The 17,917-nt window shown below is 48.3% G+C and overlaps 1 protein-coding gene across 4 annotated transcripts in view; it reads left to right on the forward strand.

Moving 5' to 3' along the window:
• Nucleotides 1-17,917, forward strand: part of PKD1 (polycystin 1, transient receptor potential channel interacting) — an 81,603-nt gene that overhangs the window by 15,817 nt on the left and 47,869 nt on the right. For all 4 annotated transcript variants that reach the window (XM_065732716.1, XM_065732713.1, XM_065732715.1 and 1 more), the window contains exons 2-3: nt 16,855-16,926; nt 17,605-17,676. In XM_065732716.1, the coding sequence (XP_065588788.1) occupies nt 16,855-16,926; nt 17,605-17,676 (144 nt within the window). The remainder of the gene's footprint in view (nt 1-16,854; nt 16,927-17,604; nt 17,677-17,917) is intronic.

Consider the following 17,917-nt stretch of genomic DNA (forward strand, 5'->3'; position numbering starts at 1 on the left):
GGTGTCCAAATATTACCAAGGATGTTTACCAAAACCCTCTGGAGTCTCTGTGCGGAGCCCAAGAAGGGATCAGGCTGAATTTACACATGCTGCTGTGCCAGGCCTCCCTTGGTAACCTTCCAGTCCCGGCTCAGGGCACAGCACCAGCGGTGCTGGGCACGCTGGCACCCACTTTGCCAACCACATAGTGTGGGATTGCAAGCTGCTCACCTCTGCTTGTCCAGAGCCTCTGCCCTTAGTGCTTCAGGGGCTTGGCATTGCTTGGATTCATGCTCTTTCCGTTTTAAACAAAGTAAATTTACTGGTGGTTTGTATTTACCACTAACACCCTCTTATGCAATCACCCTCATGTTTTTGTTTCCTTTTTTTTTTTTTTTTTAACCTTCAGCTTATGAAGAATGGGACAGAGTAATTTTTAACGTACTCATTAAGTTGAGCTGTAGTTCACGGCCGTTGTCTGTCCATGTCCTTCAGTGTTTCATGTCAGAGAGGAGAGTTGCTTTCGTTTGCTGTTGTTACATTTTCTGTAGAGTACAACAAAATCAGCTTATTTACCGTAGAGAAAAAAGTATGAGGTGGAAAGGATGGTCTTTTTTGGTTTTGTCTGTCTCTTCTCCAGTGATATGTGCCCGGTTGGGTCTGTGATGGCTCGCCTCTCCCTTCATGCTGTGTGCTTTGATAAGTGTGTGATGTGCAGTGGGCGTTAGGTAGCAGTGAATGCCTGTGGCTGAGGTGGATCAACAGAGGACCTGTTTCTGGGATCTCTGGAAAAAGCCTGAACAAGGGAAGATTTCATATGAATAATGAGCAAAGTATTTCTGAGAGCAAGAATCCAGCTCCAGGGGAAAGCCCTTTTGCTGCAGCCCTATGAAATGGGTGTAGGGGAGGTGGGCAGGCAGTGCATCCTGCACCTGGGCTCGGTGCTGGGCTTCTGCCCTGAGCCCTGTGCTGGTCCTAGCAAGTGCTCAGGGGAGAACACACGGTCCTTGAGCAGATGTTACCATTTGGTGTGTGTGAATGTATTCACCTGGGAAGGAAGCATCTCCTGGCTTTGCAAATGAAAAGGGAAAAATGGAATGTGGAGTAGGTGAGATTCACCCTTGGACAGACAGCATAAACATGGGCCATGAAGCCGCTTCAGCCTTATTCTGAGGTCTGAAGGGGGACAGTGGTGTTGCATGGGCCTCATTCTGGTCTTGTACGCCTAGAATACTCTAACTTGAGCTAGCTAAACCACCACAGTCTTTGCCAGGGACATCTCAGCAGGGTTCAGGTGTGTGGCATGTTGAGTAGGTGCAGAAGTGAAACTGTGGGCTCTGGGATGTCCCCTGCCTGTTCTTGCTGGTGTGATTAAGGAATAGGGGGAAAAAAAGCATCAAAAAAACTGCAGGAAAGGGATGCTTGCCAGAAAGGAAAAATAATGACAGAAAAAGGGTGGCTGTAGTAGTAGAAAAATGCTGATTGTGAATCATCAACTGTCCGTGACTTTCCCGCTGCAAAAGGTTGAGTGGCCCAGTCTGTGTATTTGTGCTGGCAGTGAGTGATCTCTACAATAACAGCCATACCCTGTTTAGCTTTGCTACTATGTGGAGGATCTGTGCCAGAATGTATTGGAATCCCCCAGGCAGGCATTTAGAAGTCTTTAAAAATCACAGGGGACAGGGGGAACAAAACCCCTACTCCGTCTCCAGAGAAATTGGCTTCATTTAAAAAAAAAAAATAATAATCCACAATAAGATGCTGAAGTGTGGTGAGACTTTTAATACAAGAGCTTTTAATGCGATCGGGAAAGGAATACCTCCCAGTTGTACTCACAGGTATTAAATCATTAGGAAGATTAGTGGAGTTGCAAAGCCATTTCCATCCCCCCCGGCAGTTTATTCCACACAATAACAGTTTAAAAAAGGGCTGTGAGCATTAGTCATGTGGGAGAAAGGAACAGATTGTGGTGATCCTCCCTTTAGCATGACCTGTAGTATGAGATGAATGAAATTATCCTTTCTGTGATTCCCTCACAACAAAATCAGACCGAGTCTGCATTACTTGCTTAATATTAAGGACAGCCATCTCTTTTCCAGAGCTGATCAGAGACTGCAGTCTGCAGGAACAGAAGGAGGAAGTCTGCTGAGTGGCTGCTGTGATTTCCTCCTACCTTTGCTCAGGCCGAGTTGAAAGATGCTCAAGAGATGATGTGTTCTTTGTGTGCTGACTTGGATGTATATATATGCCAGGACAGAGGCTGGGCCTGGCACTGAGCTGTGGATGCTGTGAAGGATCAGGGCCTTCTGTGCCTTTCCCTGAGGAAGCACAGGACTTCTTCCTAAGAAGAGCTCATGTCCTGCCTTCTGAGCAGTCGGTGGCTTTGGAACACAGCCCCAGCTTGCCCACTCTGCAGCATAAGCCCTTCTTGGCAGCAACAGTAGGAAGAAGTTGCAGTTGCTGGAGGTCTTGCAGTAAAGCAGCACGGAAGCTTAGCTAACACCAGCAGCAGCAAGCCCAAGAGGGCTTGGACTGAGCCAGAGGTCAGAGGAAAGTTGTTTTCATGGCTCTGGACAGGTGGAGGGCAGACTGTCGAGGGGGAGAGCTGAGCAGAGAGGAGCGGTGCAGGAGCAGGTTACCTCAAGGTCAGCTGAGTCTTTCCAGGACAAGCTGATGACTGGACTGGAGCATTCCTGCAGAGCTCTTTCCAGGGATCTGTCCTTTGGTCTCCACCCCATACCCCCAGATTTGCCGCATAGTGGATTTATCAGCCATTAATATTTGGCAGAAGTGTGGACAGCTATTCTTCACAGGCAGATCATGTTAAAATCTTGGCTCTCTCCTATCTAGAGTTTAAATTTTCCGAGGAACAGGCAGAGAGTTGGATGTGCGACTCCTGTTTAACCCACGAGATCCAAACATTTCCTTTTGTGGTGTCAGGCTCAGACTGTTTAGCTGCAGCATTGTTCATGTGATGGTTGTGACATCTGTACCCTGTGCATGTTGATGAGCTGCTAGCATCTCTTCATGTACAGTGCATCAAGATGAGTGGATCCCTGGGGTGAGGCTGTTGACGTCAGGGATGAATTTGGCCCATTGCTTCTTGCCAGGATTTGTTCTAAAATTGCCTGATTCTGGTGTTTCAGTGGATTCAGCAGGGAAAAGTCCATCTCCTCTGATAAGAGAAATATGACTAAAACCCAGAGTTCAGAGAGTGCTAAAACCAGGAGGGGTTCAGAGGAGGACACTGAGCAGATTCCTGTGCACGTGGATTCAGAAACAAGTCAGAAATGTGCATCGCTTCCTCCAGGCCAGGCGCACATCTGACCTGGGGAGGACCTCCCCTGCGCTGGCAGCGATATCTGCAGACACGGAGCCTGGCTGCTTGCTGAAGCGTGAAGTATGGGCAGTGACCAGAGCAAACCCCACATTGCTTCTGGCTTGTGGGTCTGATCCGAGTGTTTGAGGAGCCTTGAGAAAGATTTCCATCTTCCTGAGAAGCGTGTGGTCAGCTGTCTCTGCTCAAGCCTCTGTACCTGAACCAAGAGCAATAGATGACCAAGGATGAAGAGAACAAGGGCTCCTCCACCCATACACTGCAGTTCTAATTGCAAATGCAGAGGCAGGGAGAGGAGAAAGTGCTGCAGGCTGCAGTGGCCACGTCCCCTGTGCTGGAGCAGCATGAGGAACTGCCAGCCCTTTCCCTGTGATGGCAAAGAGCTGTGCTTCCTGCCAGCTTGTGTGGAGAACAAACTGGTGATTGTTTCCCTTGCCTGTTTGCAAGGTCTTATGGAGGGGGCAGCCCTGCCTCAGAGCTTGGGGCCCTTCTGGGCCCAGGCAAGCTGCTGATTTCCCTTTATGCCTACTCTGGGGCCTCTGAACATCCATGTGTTTTGGAGTCAAAATATTCAGACTGCATCACAGAAGACTTTCTAATGCTGAAAGGAAGCAACGCAACGACACATTATTAATGCCAGAAACACGCAAATCCATTTTGTCCTGGACCCAGCAGATCTATATTGGGTTCTAATTGTTTTTTGTTTAAAGAAGTAGGATGTTAAAGGATCTGTAGCAAACGTATTCCAAAAACACTCCGAGTAGAGCCCTCCAAACCAAACAACCACCTTTGAAAGGGGGAACTCATATCAATAACAGCACTGGAACACGTGGATTAGGGAGAGGCTTGTCCTTGGGCGTTCTGTAAACCATTTCCCTTTTCTCCTTCTGCCTGTCTTTCTTCCCTCACAGTTGCTGAGCAGAATCCCTCTGGGTCTTTATCATGCCCTGTGATTTATGGTACATAACAGCAACTGAAGCTGCTGTTTAAATGAGTTCTTTGAATGCTTGCGTTCCAATAGGGATTCATGGGCCTGGCTTTGAATTACCACGTCCTTGTGCTTGAGAGATGTTTACAGCAAAGCAGGAGGCTGGAAGCCCTTTGTCCCTGGGAATCATGGAAATGCCATCATCTCAGACTCCAGCAGATGCAGTGGCACAGGGAAGCCTCCAGGTGCAGCCCACCTGATGCCACGTGTGCTGCCTCTGCTCAGGGTTTAGGATGTTTGGTTTCAGATGCTTAATTAATCAGGTTTGCTTTTCTTCCTTTACGTGGAGTAAACCTGTAAGGTTGATTGTGAGTACTTGTCAAGCAGTCCAATGCTAGGTGTGTATTTGGACAGTTTCTATAAATGTGTTTAACTGATAGACACAGCAACTCCTGCAAAACTGTTGTCTGGATCTTTTTACAAAGCACATATTTTAGGTATTTAAAACAACAGCCTTGGATTCATTTGTTTCTGTATTTGCTAAAACAGATTTGAATAATGAAGCCCCTTTGGGGGGCAAAATATCTGTCTGTCTCTTTGTCTATGGATGTATCTGTTTGTCTATCTAATTTCAAACACAGAATATTTAGACACCAAGGAATGTAGGGAGCATGGAAGTGAGCTGGGAAAGGAAAGCAGATGTGCTTTAGGAACTAGCCCAGGTAATGCTGTTGGATATGGCAGTTGCACTCAGGAGTAGTGGAGATGCTGTAGGCCTGAATTCTTGGCCAACATTTTGGAAGTCACCCTGGTGCTTGATGCCCAGTCAGAAACAGAGGAAAGAGACGAGGGTTTCGGGAGCTGTCATCTGCAGCACCAAACCCCTGTGCCAGGCTCAGCAGCAGCTCATTGTGGTCCCAGCTGGGCACAGCTCGTAGCAGCCTGGCAGCATCTGTGCCTTTCCTGGGGCCACCCAAAATCGCCTCTGACGTCTGCTCAGCCCACCTGCAGCCTGAGCACTTGCAATCATGACTCCTGACAGAGTATTACTGCCTGAGGACCTGCAGGCTTTTTTCTCAGATTGCTGTAGCACAGGAGTGGTTTCCCTCATTGTACTCATGTCACTTCTTGCTGTTGGTATAGACTGCCAAACGTTTTGTTTCTACCTCCCCCGTAGATATGTCTGCATCCACTGCTGTTTATGTTCCTGCTTTCAGTTAGAGCATTTTTTACTTTTTTTTTTTTAGTATGTCAGTTGCATTTTTCTCATATTTTGTTCTTGCTAGTTACAGATCACTGTACTATGGGATGAGGGAGAAGACACCATACAGATAACCACCTGCTGCCTCACCTGGCTTAAGTATCCTGGTCTTTTCCTTCATGATACAGGTGGGGTACATGGAAGGAGTGTGACCTAGGCCACGGCCCCTTGAAGATGACCCCCCTGGGATGCAACTGGTGTTGGTGGGCCGGTGCGGGTGCTGCCTGGGCTGGGGAGCAGGGCCAGCAGCGGGTGGAGGTGGGCCGGCGTTACATAACGCGCCGCTCGGCTCCAAAGACACATCCAAGTGATTAATTTGAGGCTCTGGCAGCCGCTTCCCTGTAATAATATTTTAAACATTACTTTTCCACTGCTTCTTGCCAGCAATCGTTATTTTGCGCTGTGGAGGCTGTAAAATTTCACTTCAAGGATGGGTTTCACTCCCGTTACAAAATGTGTCTGGAATGTGCAGATGTTTCCTTCGGGGAATAGAGAGCCAATCCGCTGTAACACATCATCCCCACAGGGAGGACTCAACGTGCTAAGCAGCCCTATTCACAAAATCACAAACAAACACACGCACACGGCGCCCTGTGGAGCTGTGCCCAGGCTGGGAATGTCACTCAGAGCCCTGTGGGTGTAAGCAGCCCAATGCTTGTGCCCCTGGAGCTGCAGCAGGCTGCGGGTCTGGGTGCTGCTGTGCTGCAGGGACACGCAGTGCTTGCAGATCCTGCAGGAGCTGTGCAGGCTGTGCGTGCAGCTTGGCTTCTGCACGGTGCTGTGTCTTAGTGTTTGCTGGAGGTGGATTGAAGGAACGATGAAAAGGTTGGCTTGTTGGGTGCAAACATCCTGCAGGCATCCAGTCTGTTGGGTATGGGTGCTGGATCAAACCCTGCCTGTAGCACTCTTAGAGAGAACCTCATTCGGGCCGTTAAGATTTTGGTGGTGAGATCTGCCTTGATTCTGATGTGCACCTCTGTGTTAATACAAGGCTACCTTTGCCTCTCATACCCCACATAAAAGCGAAGTGGAGCCTGGAGGGTATGTGAAGGCAGTTATGTACACAAGGGAATTGTTGATAGCAACAAGCATCGGCTTAGAGTACAAGTCTATCAGACACTGATAAGCAAAATACAAGGAACAATCTTTGTCCAGGAAAGCTGAGAACACTAAGAAGTTGCCCAATAATATTAGGAGCTAAAGGGATTAAATGGTATTGGTCTGTTAGTAAACTATCACGATTAAATTATCAATGAAAATACAGAAAATGCAGTAAATATTTGTTTTCTATTTGGAGAAAAGCCTGGTGATGTATTTGTATCATATGAGGATGATGAAATAATTTCCACTCCAACAGTAACTGAAGAGGATGTTAAACAGCTGCTATTAATGTTAGACCTTCTTAAACTAGCAAGTTCAGATATTTTGCATCCAAGAATTTTTAAAGATCTGGCTGAGGAGCACTGTGGGCTATTAACGTTCTCTTTTAGGGAATTTTGGGGCAGCGGGGAAATTCTTGAGGACTGGACCAAAACGAGCACAATGCCAATGATAACAGAAGGTAAATGGGATGGTAGAAGTGTTTGTTAACCTGGTGTCCCAGTTTTCTAACCTGAGGAGAAACAATGCTGTGTACAGTATGGACAGAAGCTAAAAGTTAAGGGGGATAGTGTCATTAGTGGCAACCAATGTGGAATTTTCACTTACGGAAAATAGATCTCATGAATGTCTGCCTTTTAAGTGAGTTTACAGATGGAGCAGATGAAGATGATGATGTTGATGTAATACACATATGATTTCTGTAGGTATTTGACTCAAAGCAACGTATATTTGTTGGGAATTGGAAAGAAAGAAATCAGCACATATACTGAGGGGATTAAATACTGGCTTCAGAATGTAAGAGCAAACTGGAGTCACCCCGAAGAGCTGTGCTGCAGTGAAGTCTCAGAGACTGATTGCTGACTACCTCTGTAGCATGTATGTCAGCAGGCTGGGGAAAACAAAAGCACCAGTGATGCTGTGCTGAGAGTACAAAAGCACAGTCCTGTGGCTTGCAGTATGAGAGTCATTGGACTTTAGCCTTAAAAACCTGCAAGTCACTCTCGTTGCTTTGTGTTAGTGTAAGAAGCAGACTACCAAAAGGGAAAGGTGAGTGGCTTTATGTCCCATTCCCCTCTCTTTCTCCAAACCAGCTCATGTGTTGTGTGGGTCCCAGAGCTGCAGAACATCTGGAGAGTTTGTCCTTCACTTAGGAGACCACAGAAAGCAGGCATAGCATCAGGATTGCAAGGAAAACACAAACCGGACTGCGCTGCAGCCGAGGTTTGGCCAAGTCTTGGTCTTGAGCATGCTGTGCTTCTCTTTCTCTTCAGGCTCCCCAGCCTGTGGGTTGTCTGTTGCAGGCAGTGGGCTGTGAACTCTGTGGTTATGCTTCGCATCGTTGTTTTCACAGAGCAGCACCATTTACTCTGTGCTATTTTTAAACATATCAAGTGCTAATGCGACTGCCACAAATCAGAGTTCTCTGCCTGGAGGAGAAGAAAATGAGTAAGGGGCTCAGTGTCTTTCCAGCTAGAGTGAGTGGTCCCTCTCTTTGCTTCTTGTCCCTTTCCCACCTTAACTTTCTTCAGCTGGCAGCCGTGCTCGGAGCCCAAGGGTGCTGCTGAGAGCCTGGAGCAGGGAGAGTCTTAAATGTGTGAAAATGCTGTTGGTAAAACATATTGGAGGTGAAAATCATTTGACAGACACAGTTAAAATACACACCAAAATGTTTTTCTTTAGCAGCCACCCGGGAAACTTGGAAAACTTGCTCGTCTGTTAGGGATTGATGTTAGCTAAAGGTCAAACAAACACGTACTGTCAGATACAAAAGGGAAAGTGTCTGAGGGAGTGTTATCGCTCGTAGGAAGTGTCTGCAGAGATCTGGCTACTGGGCCAGCCTTGTTGGTGCTGGAAGGAGTGACTGCTTGCACATTGATGGGGGTGACTGTAAGTCTGCACCAGTGGTGGTACATGGGATGGTGGCAAGCTGAGTAGTGGCACATGGGGTGGGAGCACGAAAGGTGATGGCACAGAGGGTGATGCTACATGACATGGTAACTCACAGGATGGTGGCACACCAGGTGGTTGCACTGCAGGCAGCTACTGCCCTGTGCCCCGCAGCATGTGGGGGCTGGGGGCTCTCTGGCACTCCCTTTGGCAATGACTAATGAGGAGACAGCCATGGAATATGATAGCTCTGCTTCTCCCTTGTGTCTTTGCTGCTCTGGTGGTGGGAAGTCTGAAGCAGGGAGGGTGCTATGGTACTGCAGGGTGTGAAGGGGATGTCAGCAGAGGGCAGTGATGGCTGTTGTACTGCCAGCAGCTCAGCAGTGCTTGACCCTGGGACTTTCCCTGTCTATTTCTCGGTGTTCTGGGTCTGGATTGTCCATTTTGCCTAGTATACATAGGTAACTTTGTCTGGGAGGTGCTGGTCCCATCAAATCATCAGTCTTTCATGAGTCCTGGTCAGGCCCCTTCTTGCTGCTTCATGGCTTTGCACCAACACTGCTGCAGTTGATGCCCAAGTTGTTTCACTGCTCCTTTTGGGATGCTGAGCACAGATTCCCAAGAAGGTTTCCAAGGAACAGTCTATGCAAATATTGTTTTCATATTGTGTCAGTGTTTGCAAACCAGACGTGTGCTTCTATGGAGACTTTCTTGGAGTTCTGTGCTCCTCTTGCCTCTCGCTGTTCTCAGTCCAGTGATGTGCTGTTGCTATCAGTTCATCATTAAGGACGTGGTTTAGTGGCCATGGTGGATTGGTGGTTGGACTTGTTGATCTTAGAGGTCTTTTCTAACGTTTATGATTCTCTGATGCACTGCCTCCTGCATGCTGTGAACTGCCTGTGGCTCTCCCTTGTTGTGTACAGCAGGGCTTGCAGCACTGGGAAAGAATGGTGTTGCGTTGTTGCACTTGCTGACATCTGGAAGATGGCTATTCAGGCAAAAACCTCATATTAGAATAAATAAAAATAGAATAATAATAATAAAAAAAAAGACCTGAATATCATCTACTTCATCCTTTATGTCAATTGTGAATTACTATCGCCAATACCTGATCTTTTATTGGGAACTCCTCACTTTGTGAGCAGGGTTGAACACTTGGTAGCTCAATTGTGTAATTCCTAAATTGCAGCTTAGAGAGGGCTCACATGCCATGGTTAAACTTAAATATCACGGGGCTCTGAACATGCTGATGTGGGTGGGTATTGGAGGAGCCATGTGCCAGTGTGTGGTGCCAGTGAGCATGGGCATCCCCTGGCTGGGAGTGTTCTGGGGAGAGAAGTGGTTATCTGCTTGGAGAGAAGCTGGATTTGGACTGCAGGCTTCAGTGTTGTCTCCTTGCTTGAGCTGTGCCATGTGTGCTGGGAGGATGCTTTGTTTTGATGGATCTTTGGTTTTTTTGCAAACTTTCCATGAAACAAACATATATATTTGCAGGGCTGACATTTAGCTGGCTGAAACTGCAGACAGCTTGTTTATGCGCAGCACTAATTATGGACATCAACTTTATTTAAATATTTGAGTTGCTGCTTTCCCAAACTTAGCCTTCTCTGCTGTGATCTCTCAGTGTGATGTTGCAGAGGCCAGGCAGGGCTGAGTGCCTTCTCCTTGGTGATGTTCAAGCCTTACTGTACGCCAGCTCCAGCCACCTCTTAGTGGAGGGGAGCTCCACTTGCAGTGCCAGCGGTGGTCTCCACAAGTGCACAAGGTTCTGGAGACTCCCCAGTGCCCCCCTTGCTCGCATTTCCATTGTTTAAATGTTGGGAACAAGGAGATGAAGTCAGTCACAGTCTAAAAATAGCTTGTAAATCAAACAGTTCTGTGGGTCCCTGTGCAGACAGCAGCACTCCAGTTCCTGGGAGCCTCCTGTGTGCGAGGCCCCCACCCAACCCTCCTGACTGGGGAGTGGAGGGATGGAGCGCGTGATGCCATGGCCTACAGGCTGCCCTGCCAGAACATGACATCACTGCATGAGGTAACACGTCCCCTTTGTTCGAGTGGCTTCATCCCTGGTCCTGCTTATAACCATATTTGGGAAAGTCTGAGAAAAGCTCCCTGGCTGTGGGATGCGAGGAGCCGCTCTCTGGGACTCAGCTGTGCTTCAGACGGCTCCCACCTGGAGGTCGATGCCTTTGGTGTGTGCTCAGCAGCACCAGATCCCCAAACCTTCCCCAAGCTGCAGGCACAGCAGCCAGGAAGGGTGAGGGTAGGCACAGCTGGGCCTGAGGTGTCCCAAGCTCAGCTCCCTTTCATGCAGGGCTCAGATTAGTTCCATTCTTATGCCGTAAGGAACCCAGACACTCAATGCTCAGCTTCACCTCTGAGCTCACTCACTGTGTTGAGAGCTGCAGGATGCGCTCCGTGCCACTCTGCAGTGTGTGCAGGAACCTGTGCCTGGAGCAGAAGGATGTGCAGGATTGACTCCTGCAGCTTGGAGTGCTCTGAGAGAGCCTTGTGCTGGCTGCAAGGGGAAGGCACCCAGAGGGGCAGCAGGAGCAGGCAGTGGTAGGGCTGCTCCGTGTGCTCCTGGCCCTGCAGTGGGCCTGCAGCAACACTGGGCATCACATCTTAGTCTCCTCACATAGAACACCACTGTCTCCGTGCTGATCTGCCTTGCAAGGGCATATGTGAGAGTGTTTTGCAGTTCTCCCAGGAGAGCACAAAGTGTACGAACATTGCGTAAATGCTTGTAGCCTTGCCTTACATTTTCGTATCAACAATTATGATTTTACTGTGGGAAGAGAAACATTTATTCTTTAGATGAATATCTGTGAAAAAGTCTTTTGGGGCAAACTCCTTAGAGAGAGCTGAGACTTGAGCCAGCATTTGAAACTCATAAATTCAGAATGAGCAAATAAATTGTCAGCATGCTGTGACAGCCTTGTGGAGGCAAGGGTGCTTCCCTCTGCCTGTCAGCTGCAGCAGCACTCCACGCAGACCTACAGCATCTCCCAGTGAGCCTTTCCCTGGACACTGTTGCATCTTCATTCCATCTCTAGCAGCTTTGCTGTTCTTTGCATGCTGATCTGTACAGGTGAAATGTAGCCTCTGCAGCAACATGCATTGGCTTGCAGTGCCCCTCTGCTGCATGGCTTTGGGCAGGAGGCAAAGCCCTCTTTTCCTGGCCTCACACCAGCAACTAAAACCAGTAGCTGGTGATGAAAAATCTCCATATGCTCGTGCACTCCCATTTGTGGAGAAGCACTGGGAGCTCATTTTGCCTGGGGGATGTTTAGGCAACGTTGCTCTCAGTCTGCAGCCGGGATGCCCCTGTGCTCAGTGCAGGACTGCAGCATTTTCCCCCATGCTCCCAGCTCTGCTCTGAGTGAGCTGGAGTTTTTTCACATTTCCTTAGCCACTGTGGCATGAATCTCTATTCCCCACTCTGCACACAAAGTGCTGTTACTTCTGCTGTGCTCCCTAGGAGAGGTGCAAGCCAAAAGACGAAGTGAAAAAGGAATCAGATCAGCAAAAAACTGTAATTTTCCTGGCTCAAGCATGAAAAAACACATAGGGTTTTTCCTCCACTTTTCTGGAAAGTCTATTATGTACGTCAGGCACAGCACTATTGCAAGAGGTACTGTGCTGCCTTGTGTTCCTGGAGCCCAGCAGAGCATTTGCCATGGTAACACCTCAGATGGCGTTGTGTCTGGGCTGCCTCTTGCTGCTAAGAAAGGAGTGGCTTGTGTCTCACAAGCTGTCTCCTGCATCCCTCTGTCACTTGTCATGCTCCGTGAGTTGTACATGCTGCAGCCTGTCTTTTGGGGACTGTGTGACCTAATGTGGGGGTGAGAACAGGGAGCAGAGGAGCCCTGAGAGCTGCGGGCGTTCGCTGGGTAGGTGCCTTCTGTCCCTGCGAGCTGCACAGCTCCAGCCTGGACATCCATCATGTCTGGGGCCAGTGAGGTGTGTGGAGTGGGCTGAGGTTCAGAAATGGGGAGCTCTTCACACTTGAAGTTGTGCTTGAGAAGACGAGGGTTTAGGTAATACAGGAGAGGCCTCTGAAATCAGGAGTGGGGCAGAGAAGATAAAGAAGAGCAATTGTTCATCATTCACAGAGCAGAAAGTGAGGCAGTGTCCACTGAAATTGTATGTCTTTAAACCAGTCAAGGGGAGTAGTGGTTTCTGTTAAAGCACGTGAATGTTGGAGCTTGTTGGCTGTAGATGGTGTTAGGCAGCATTGTCTGCTTTGATCCCATGGGTCCTTGTGGCCGCTCATGCTGTGGAAACATGGTCTCCGGACTAAAGTGAGGCTGGGGGCTAGATTTTCCTGTGACTGAGAAGGTGAGCATGGTGTGCTGGAAGCCAAACGCTTTATCCCTCTCACTGCTATAAGCCCCCTATAAGCAACTCTGGAGCTCCACGGACCTCCAGCACATAGCTAAGCTGAAGCTTACCAGCCTGGAGCTCCCTTTCTAATGAATTGCTGCAGCTTTTCCCCAGCCTGCACGCCGCTCCTTTCTGCACAGACGCTTCTCCGTCTGTGGATGCTTTTCCCATTACTGTTCTGGCTGGGTTCCGCACACCAAAAGGGCTGTGGAAGGCACGAGCCAGCACTGCCCCCTTCTCTTCCCTCCCTTTTTTGTGAAATGAAGGCAGAGCAGGCCCGCAAATGACATAATGAGAGCATGATATCAGGCTTGGCAGGCGGAGGCGTGCTATACCCCGTTCGGCATTATATGTTCTGTGGAATTAGGGAAAAAAAACAGCAGCACACAAAAAAAAAGCCTGTCCACCACAGGCTGCAGAAATAACCACCCAGCTCCCCAGGGCTGCCACAGAGGCGTGGAGAGCTTCTCCCTGCCCACTGGATGCTGGCTGCTGCTGCTCAGGGGCACAAGGGTGCTGGGTGTGTTTAACTCCCGGAAGTGCTCCGGCCCCATCCATGGGATGTCCCTGGCGTTGATAGGGACTGGTGTGTCCTTGCACGCCATCTGTGAGGTGGATGCTGTCCCTGCCGTCATCTCGCTGCAGCACACGTGGCTCTCCCAGCCTCAGGCAGGGATTGGTAGCAGGGCTGGGATGGAGCTGCAGGCTCCCAAGGTTCAGGCTGATGCCCTCATTACCAAACGTTCCCTTACCCACAGCTTCACCTTCCCCACATGAGTGAGCCCGCTTCCAGAAGTTTTCTCACACCTCCTTCACTCTGCATGTAAGTCAAATGTGTCTGTATTCTGGGAGGTAGCTGGGAAGCTTCACAAGGAGCTTTCTTCACGAGGCATCTTTCACGCAGTTCCAGTTCGGTTCCATAGTCACTGGTGGTGTGTTCTGATGCCTCTGCTTTCAAGAGTTCTTCATAGGAGCAGGCCGAGCCCTCGCAGCCCCTTTGGCAGCATGCAGCTCCATTTTACAGATGTGGAAACTGAGGTGGGATCAGGAAGCTGGGACTGCTTCTGCTTCACTGCCCTCTTCCAGGAGCACACCGTGTTCCTGGTGTCACCCGCCACACAATTAAACACAATTTTTCTCTCTCCTCGTGGGCAGAGCAGCAGTCAGCATGTGTGCTGCGATTCAATGGAGGGCTTTGTTTTCTGCTGGCTTCAGCCCTGCCTTGAGCCTGCTCCGAATTTCCTCCAGCCTGGCAGTGGGCTGGGAAAATATAGTTGTGGCAGTTTGTGGCACCGAGAGGCTGAGCTCCGTCCCACAGCCTGTGCCTGGGGTTTTATTGGCGAGCAGTTCTTTCCTATCCTGATTTTATTTTTTTAGCCTCTTTTGGTTCACAGCCCTCTTTCCCATGCCAGGAAGGTATGTTATTTTCCATACAAATTGGAGAGGGAACAGTGGGAGAAGGCAAACAGGTGGCTGGAGGTGGCAGTTGCTGGCACCCATCACCACTCCTGGCTTCTTCAGGGCTGGGTTGTCTGCAGGAGCCTGGCTTCCTCACGGAGATCTGGGGAGTTGGAAAGCCAGGAGGTTTTATACTGGTTCTTCATCAGATCGTGCTGGTGAGGGTGGAAAATAGCAAAGGTATTAGGCTTTGATTTGTAGATTGCCCTCTAGTGACTTGTCCCGTAGAAGACATCAGCATTTCCACCAGTGTGGGATGTGAGCTCAGGCTGTGAGGTTGGAGGTATGGGGATTTCTTGCAGAGCATGCAGGTTGTAGTTGAGCAACAAAACATGGGCATTGCTGGGGTTTGGGTTAACTATAATCTCCAAGGGTGCAGAGCATCTCTGAAGCAGCCTGCAAACCGAGCCCCATTTTCTTCTTGGAAGCCTGCTGTAGAGGCTCTGTGTGCAGGGCACTGGGTTGCATTGGCTGGGTGCAGCAGTAGGTGTGGGACAGATGGGCAAGCTCAGACAGTAACAGCTGTGAAGGACACCAGGTTAGAGCTGTCAGGAGAGAAGGCCCAAGAGAAGGAGCCCCTGCAACCTTACAGCAGGACTGCATGATGCCTGCTCCTGTGTCTGCTGTAGGGTTGGGATGAAGCTGTTTGACCCCAGGAGCTGAGGGCTTGGGCTCTTGGCGCACGGCTTATCCCTTAACTGGAGTTTGGAAGCTTTCTCTGAGGTGAAGTGGAAATAATGAGAAGCAGTATTTGTAAGGGGCTTGGAAAGGCTCAGGACTGAGCCCTCAAAGCACTGCAGGGGGATGGAGAAGAGCAGGCAGCCCTCTTGGAGACCTTTTCTTCCTCCTTGCAAAACAGGAGAACGAGAGGTAGAGGGAAGCAGAGGGAGCTGCAGGGACAGCAATGAGCTTGGGGCTGCTGCAGGACACCACACAGCTCCCAGTGCTATTGTGGTGCTGCACACCATGCCCTGCCCTGTGCTCACTGCCCTGGCTCTGTAGCAGCAGGCGGTTGGGTTTGGAGTTTCTCTTGTCTGAGTGAGGAGCAGGAAGGGCAGAGCATGAGACATCCAAGCTGGAAAACTACTTCTTTCTGTCTGGTGTGTGAGGTGCAGCCTCAGAATTAATTGGGTTACATCCAGGTGTCTCAGAGGAGAAGTGAAACACTCTCCCTGTTACACCAGGTCACCCAATGCCCAGTGTGTGCACAGCTCAGCTGGAAGATGGAAGATGCTGGCCCTGCTCACCTGCCAGAGCCCTCCATGCAGGCTGCATGCCTGGCTGGTGGACTTGCTTTTTAAGTGTCTGTTGAGCTTTTATTTTGCACATTTCTTGGCTTTCTTTATTGGTGTTGCTGGTGAACTCTTCTGAATCCACTCTCAGTTTGGCAAAGAACTCCTGGACAGCAAAATTGGGAAAAATAAATCTTTTAAAGAGACATCCATCCCTGTTACTTATCCCCATGGTTTCCTGGAATCATAAGTAATTTTTCTGCCAGTTTGGCTTAATTCTCTTCATTCAGATAAATTAAGTTCAAACATCAGATCAAACTGAGACTTAATCCATTAGGGGACAAAAATAAGAGGTGAGACAGCAAGGAGAAATTATGAGGTGCTCTTAGGGAAAAAGGTGAGGAGGGAGCTGGGACTCTGTGCAGTGTGGCTGTAGGAGCTGGGCTGTGTGCCCAAACCTGTCCTGCAGCCCTGCAGAGATCCTGAAAGGAGAAGAAGAGTGTTGGTGTTTTTAACTGAAGGAGATTCATTTGGAACTAAAAACTGAAGCTTATAGGGAGCAGGCAGAGACTGATCAGTGAGATCTCACTTCTTAGCCGAGTGTCATCTTACAATTGAAAAAGAGGACACGAGGTGAAAGAAGAGAAATGAACCAGATGGCAAAAAGAATTTTGCTTTGGATAAATTGAAGGATATTAGTGTTACAGGGGAAGAATTAAAGATTTTTTTAAATGTTTTTCATTTTAAAGGGAAAATCTGGCTTGATTTTTAATATAGAAAATATTCTTAGGTACTTCTTTTAAGCTGTTTCTAGGAGATCTTTGATAATATCTTTAAACATTAAAAGTTGAGCCTATCAGTTGTGTAATTCATTTCCTGTTCTTTGGCATGAGAGACAGACGTGGAAGTTCACTTTTTTTTCAGTAAGTTAATTACTAATTTAGTCTACATTATTCAAACATAGAATAGAATCATTTCTTGAAGGGTACCTCAAATTTAGTAAGATATTAATTAAGTGTGATTGCTCTAGATGTGCTGTAGAACGGTATACATAATAACGGTAGGCCTAGTCTGTTCCTACACGTTATACAAAGCGGGGAGCAGCACATGCTTTGTAGCTGGGAGAGATGTTTTCTTTGGCTTGGAGAACCATTCCACATTAACACACCGAAACCTTTCTGTCTGCAGTCTGGATGGAGTTTGGAGAGAGGCTCTTCTAAGCTTCACCGATGGAGGAATGACAAAAAGTTGAACAAAAGCTGAAAACTGTTTTTTCTTTCTCTAGGGATCTTTCCAGAAACAAGATCAGTGCTTTAGATGTCCAGATGTTCAGAAGCCTGACTTCTCTGGCAAAACTGTAAGTACATGCTGCACACTTCTAGTCCTCCAGCTAGCAGAGTGCGTTTGGGCTGGTACCATGACATGCTCATGTGTCACGAATTAGCCTTGTTCTTGGTTGACCTCATATTGGGCCCCAGCTGTACATATCTGTGCATTGCTTGCACTACTACTTACTGATAGCTCCAAGAGAAGGTTAAATGTATTTTAAGAAAAAATGGACTGTCAGATTAAAAAATGCACCTATACAGCTAGCACCCAAATCTGATTTGGTGGTTCAACCTGGGTAGCTGATAGCCAGGATAGCCTACCATCATTACCTGGACTTGAGCGTAGGACCAGGCTGCCCAGGGGGGTTTGGAATCTCCTTCCTTGGAGATGTTCAGAAGGGGTCTAGACATGGTCTGTGCATTCCACTCCAGTTGGCCTTGGTTGAGGAAAGGTTTGAACCAGATGACCCTCAGAAGGTACTTCCAACCTCATATACACTGTGATTCTGTGACTTAATGCCTCGCAGAAGATTTTGCCATTGTATGTGCATAGTTTTTGAGACTGGGAGTGATCAGAGGGTAGGTGGCCACCAAGCAGAGACTGGGACTGAGGCTGATCCTGTTCTGTTGGTCAGGAATTTGTTACCAGTATGATGAACAATTTTAAAACTCATTTTTCTGTTTTTTTTGTTTTTTTTTTTTTACAGAGATATAAGCCACAACAAGATTTCTACATTAGAAGATGGAATATTTGATAATTTATTTAATTTAAGTGAAATGTAAGTTCATCCTCCTTGTTTCCTAGTTCCCTATTGAGACTTTCCCTGGGAATTAAGTGCTGCCTTGGGGAGATCTGAGCCATGTACCATACCTCCTTCCCATCATGTGTCATGGCACATGCTTTCCTGTTTGTGTTAATTTGGTCACTAAAGCCCTTAGTGCCCGTTTACCCATCCAGCCCTACCTGCTTGACAACTGCTCCCTTGGTGAGTTTATGATAGTCTAAACCTCATCTTTCTC

Source organism: Cyrtonyx montezumae, unplaced genomic scaffold (genome assembly GCF_038088225.1).
Source record: "Cyrtonyx montezumae isolate F1298 unplaced genomic scaffold, pur_monq_1.0 scaffold_16, whole genome shotgun sequence".
In the NCBI taxonomy this organism is placed as follows: Eukaryota; Metazoa; Chordata; class Aves; order Galliformes; family Odontophoridae; genus Cyrtonyx; species Cyrtonyx montezumae.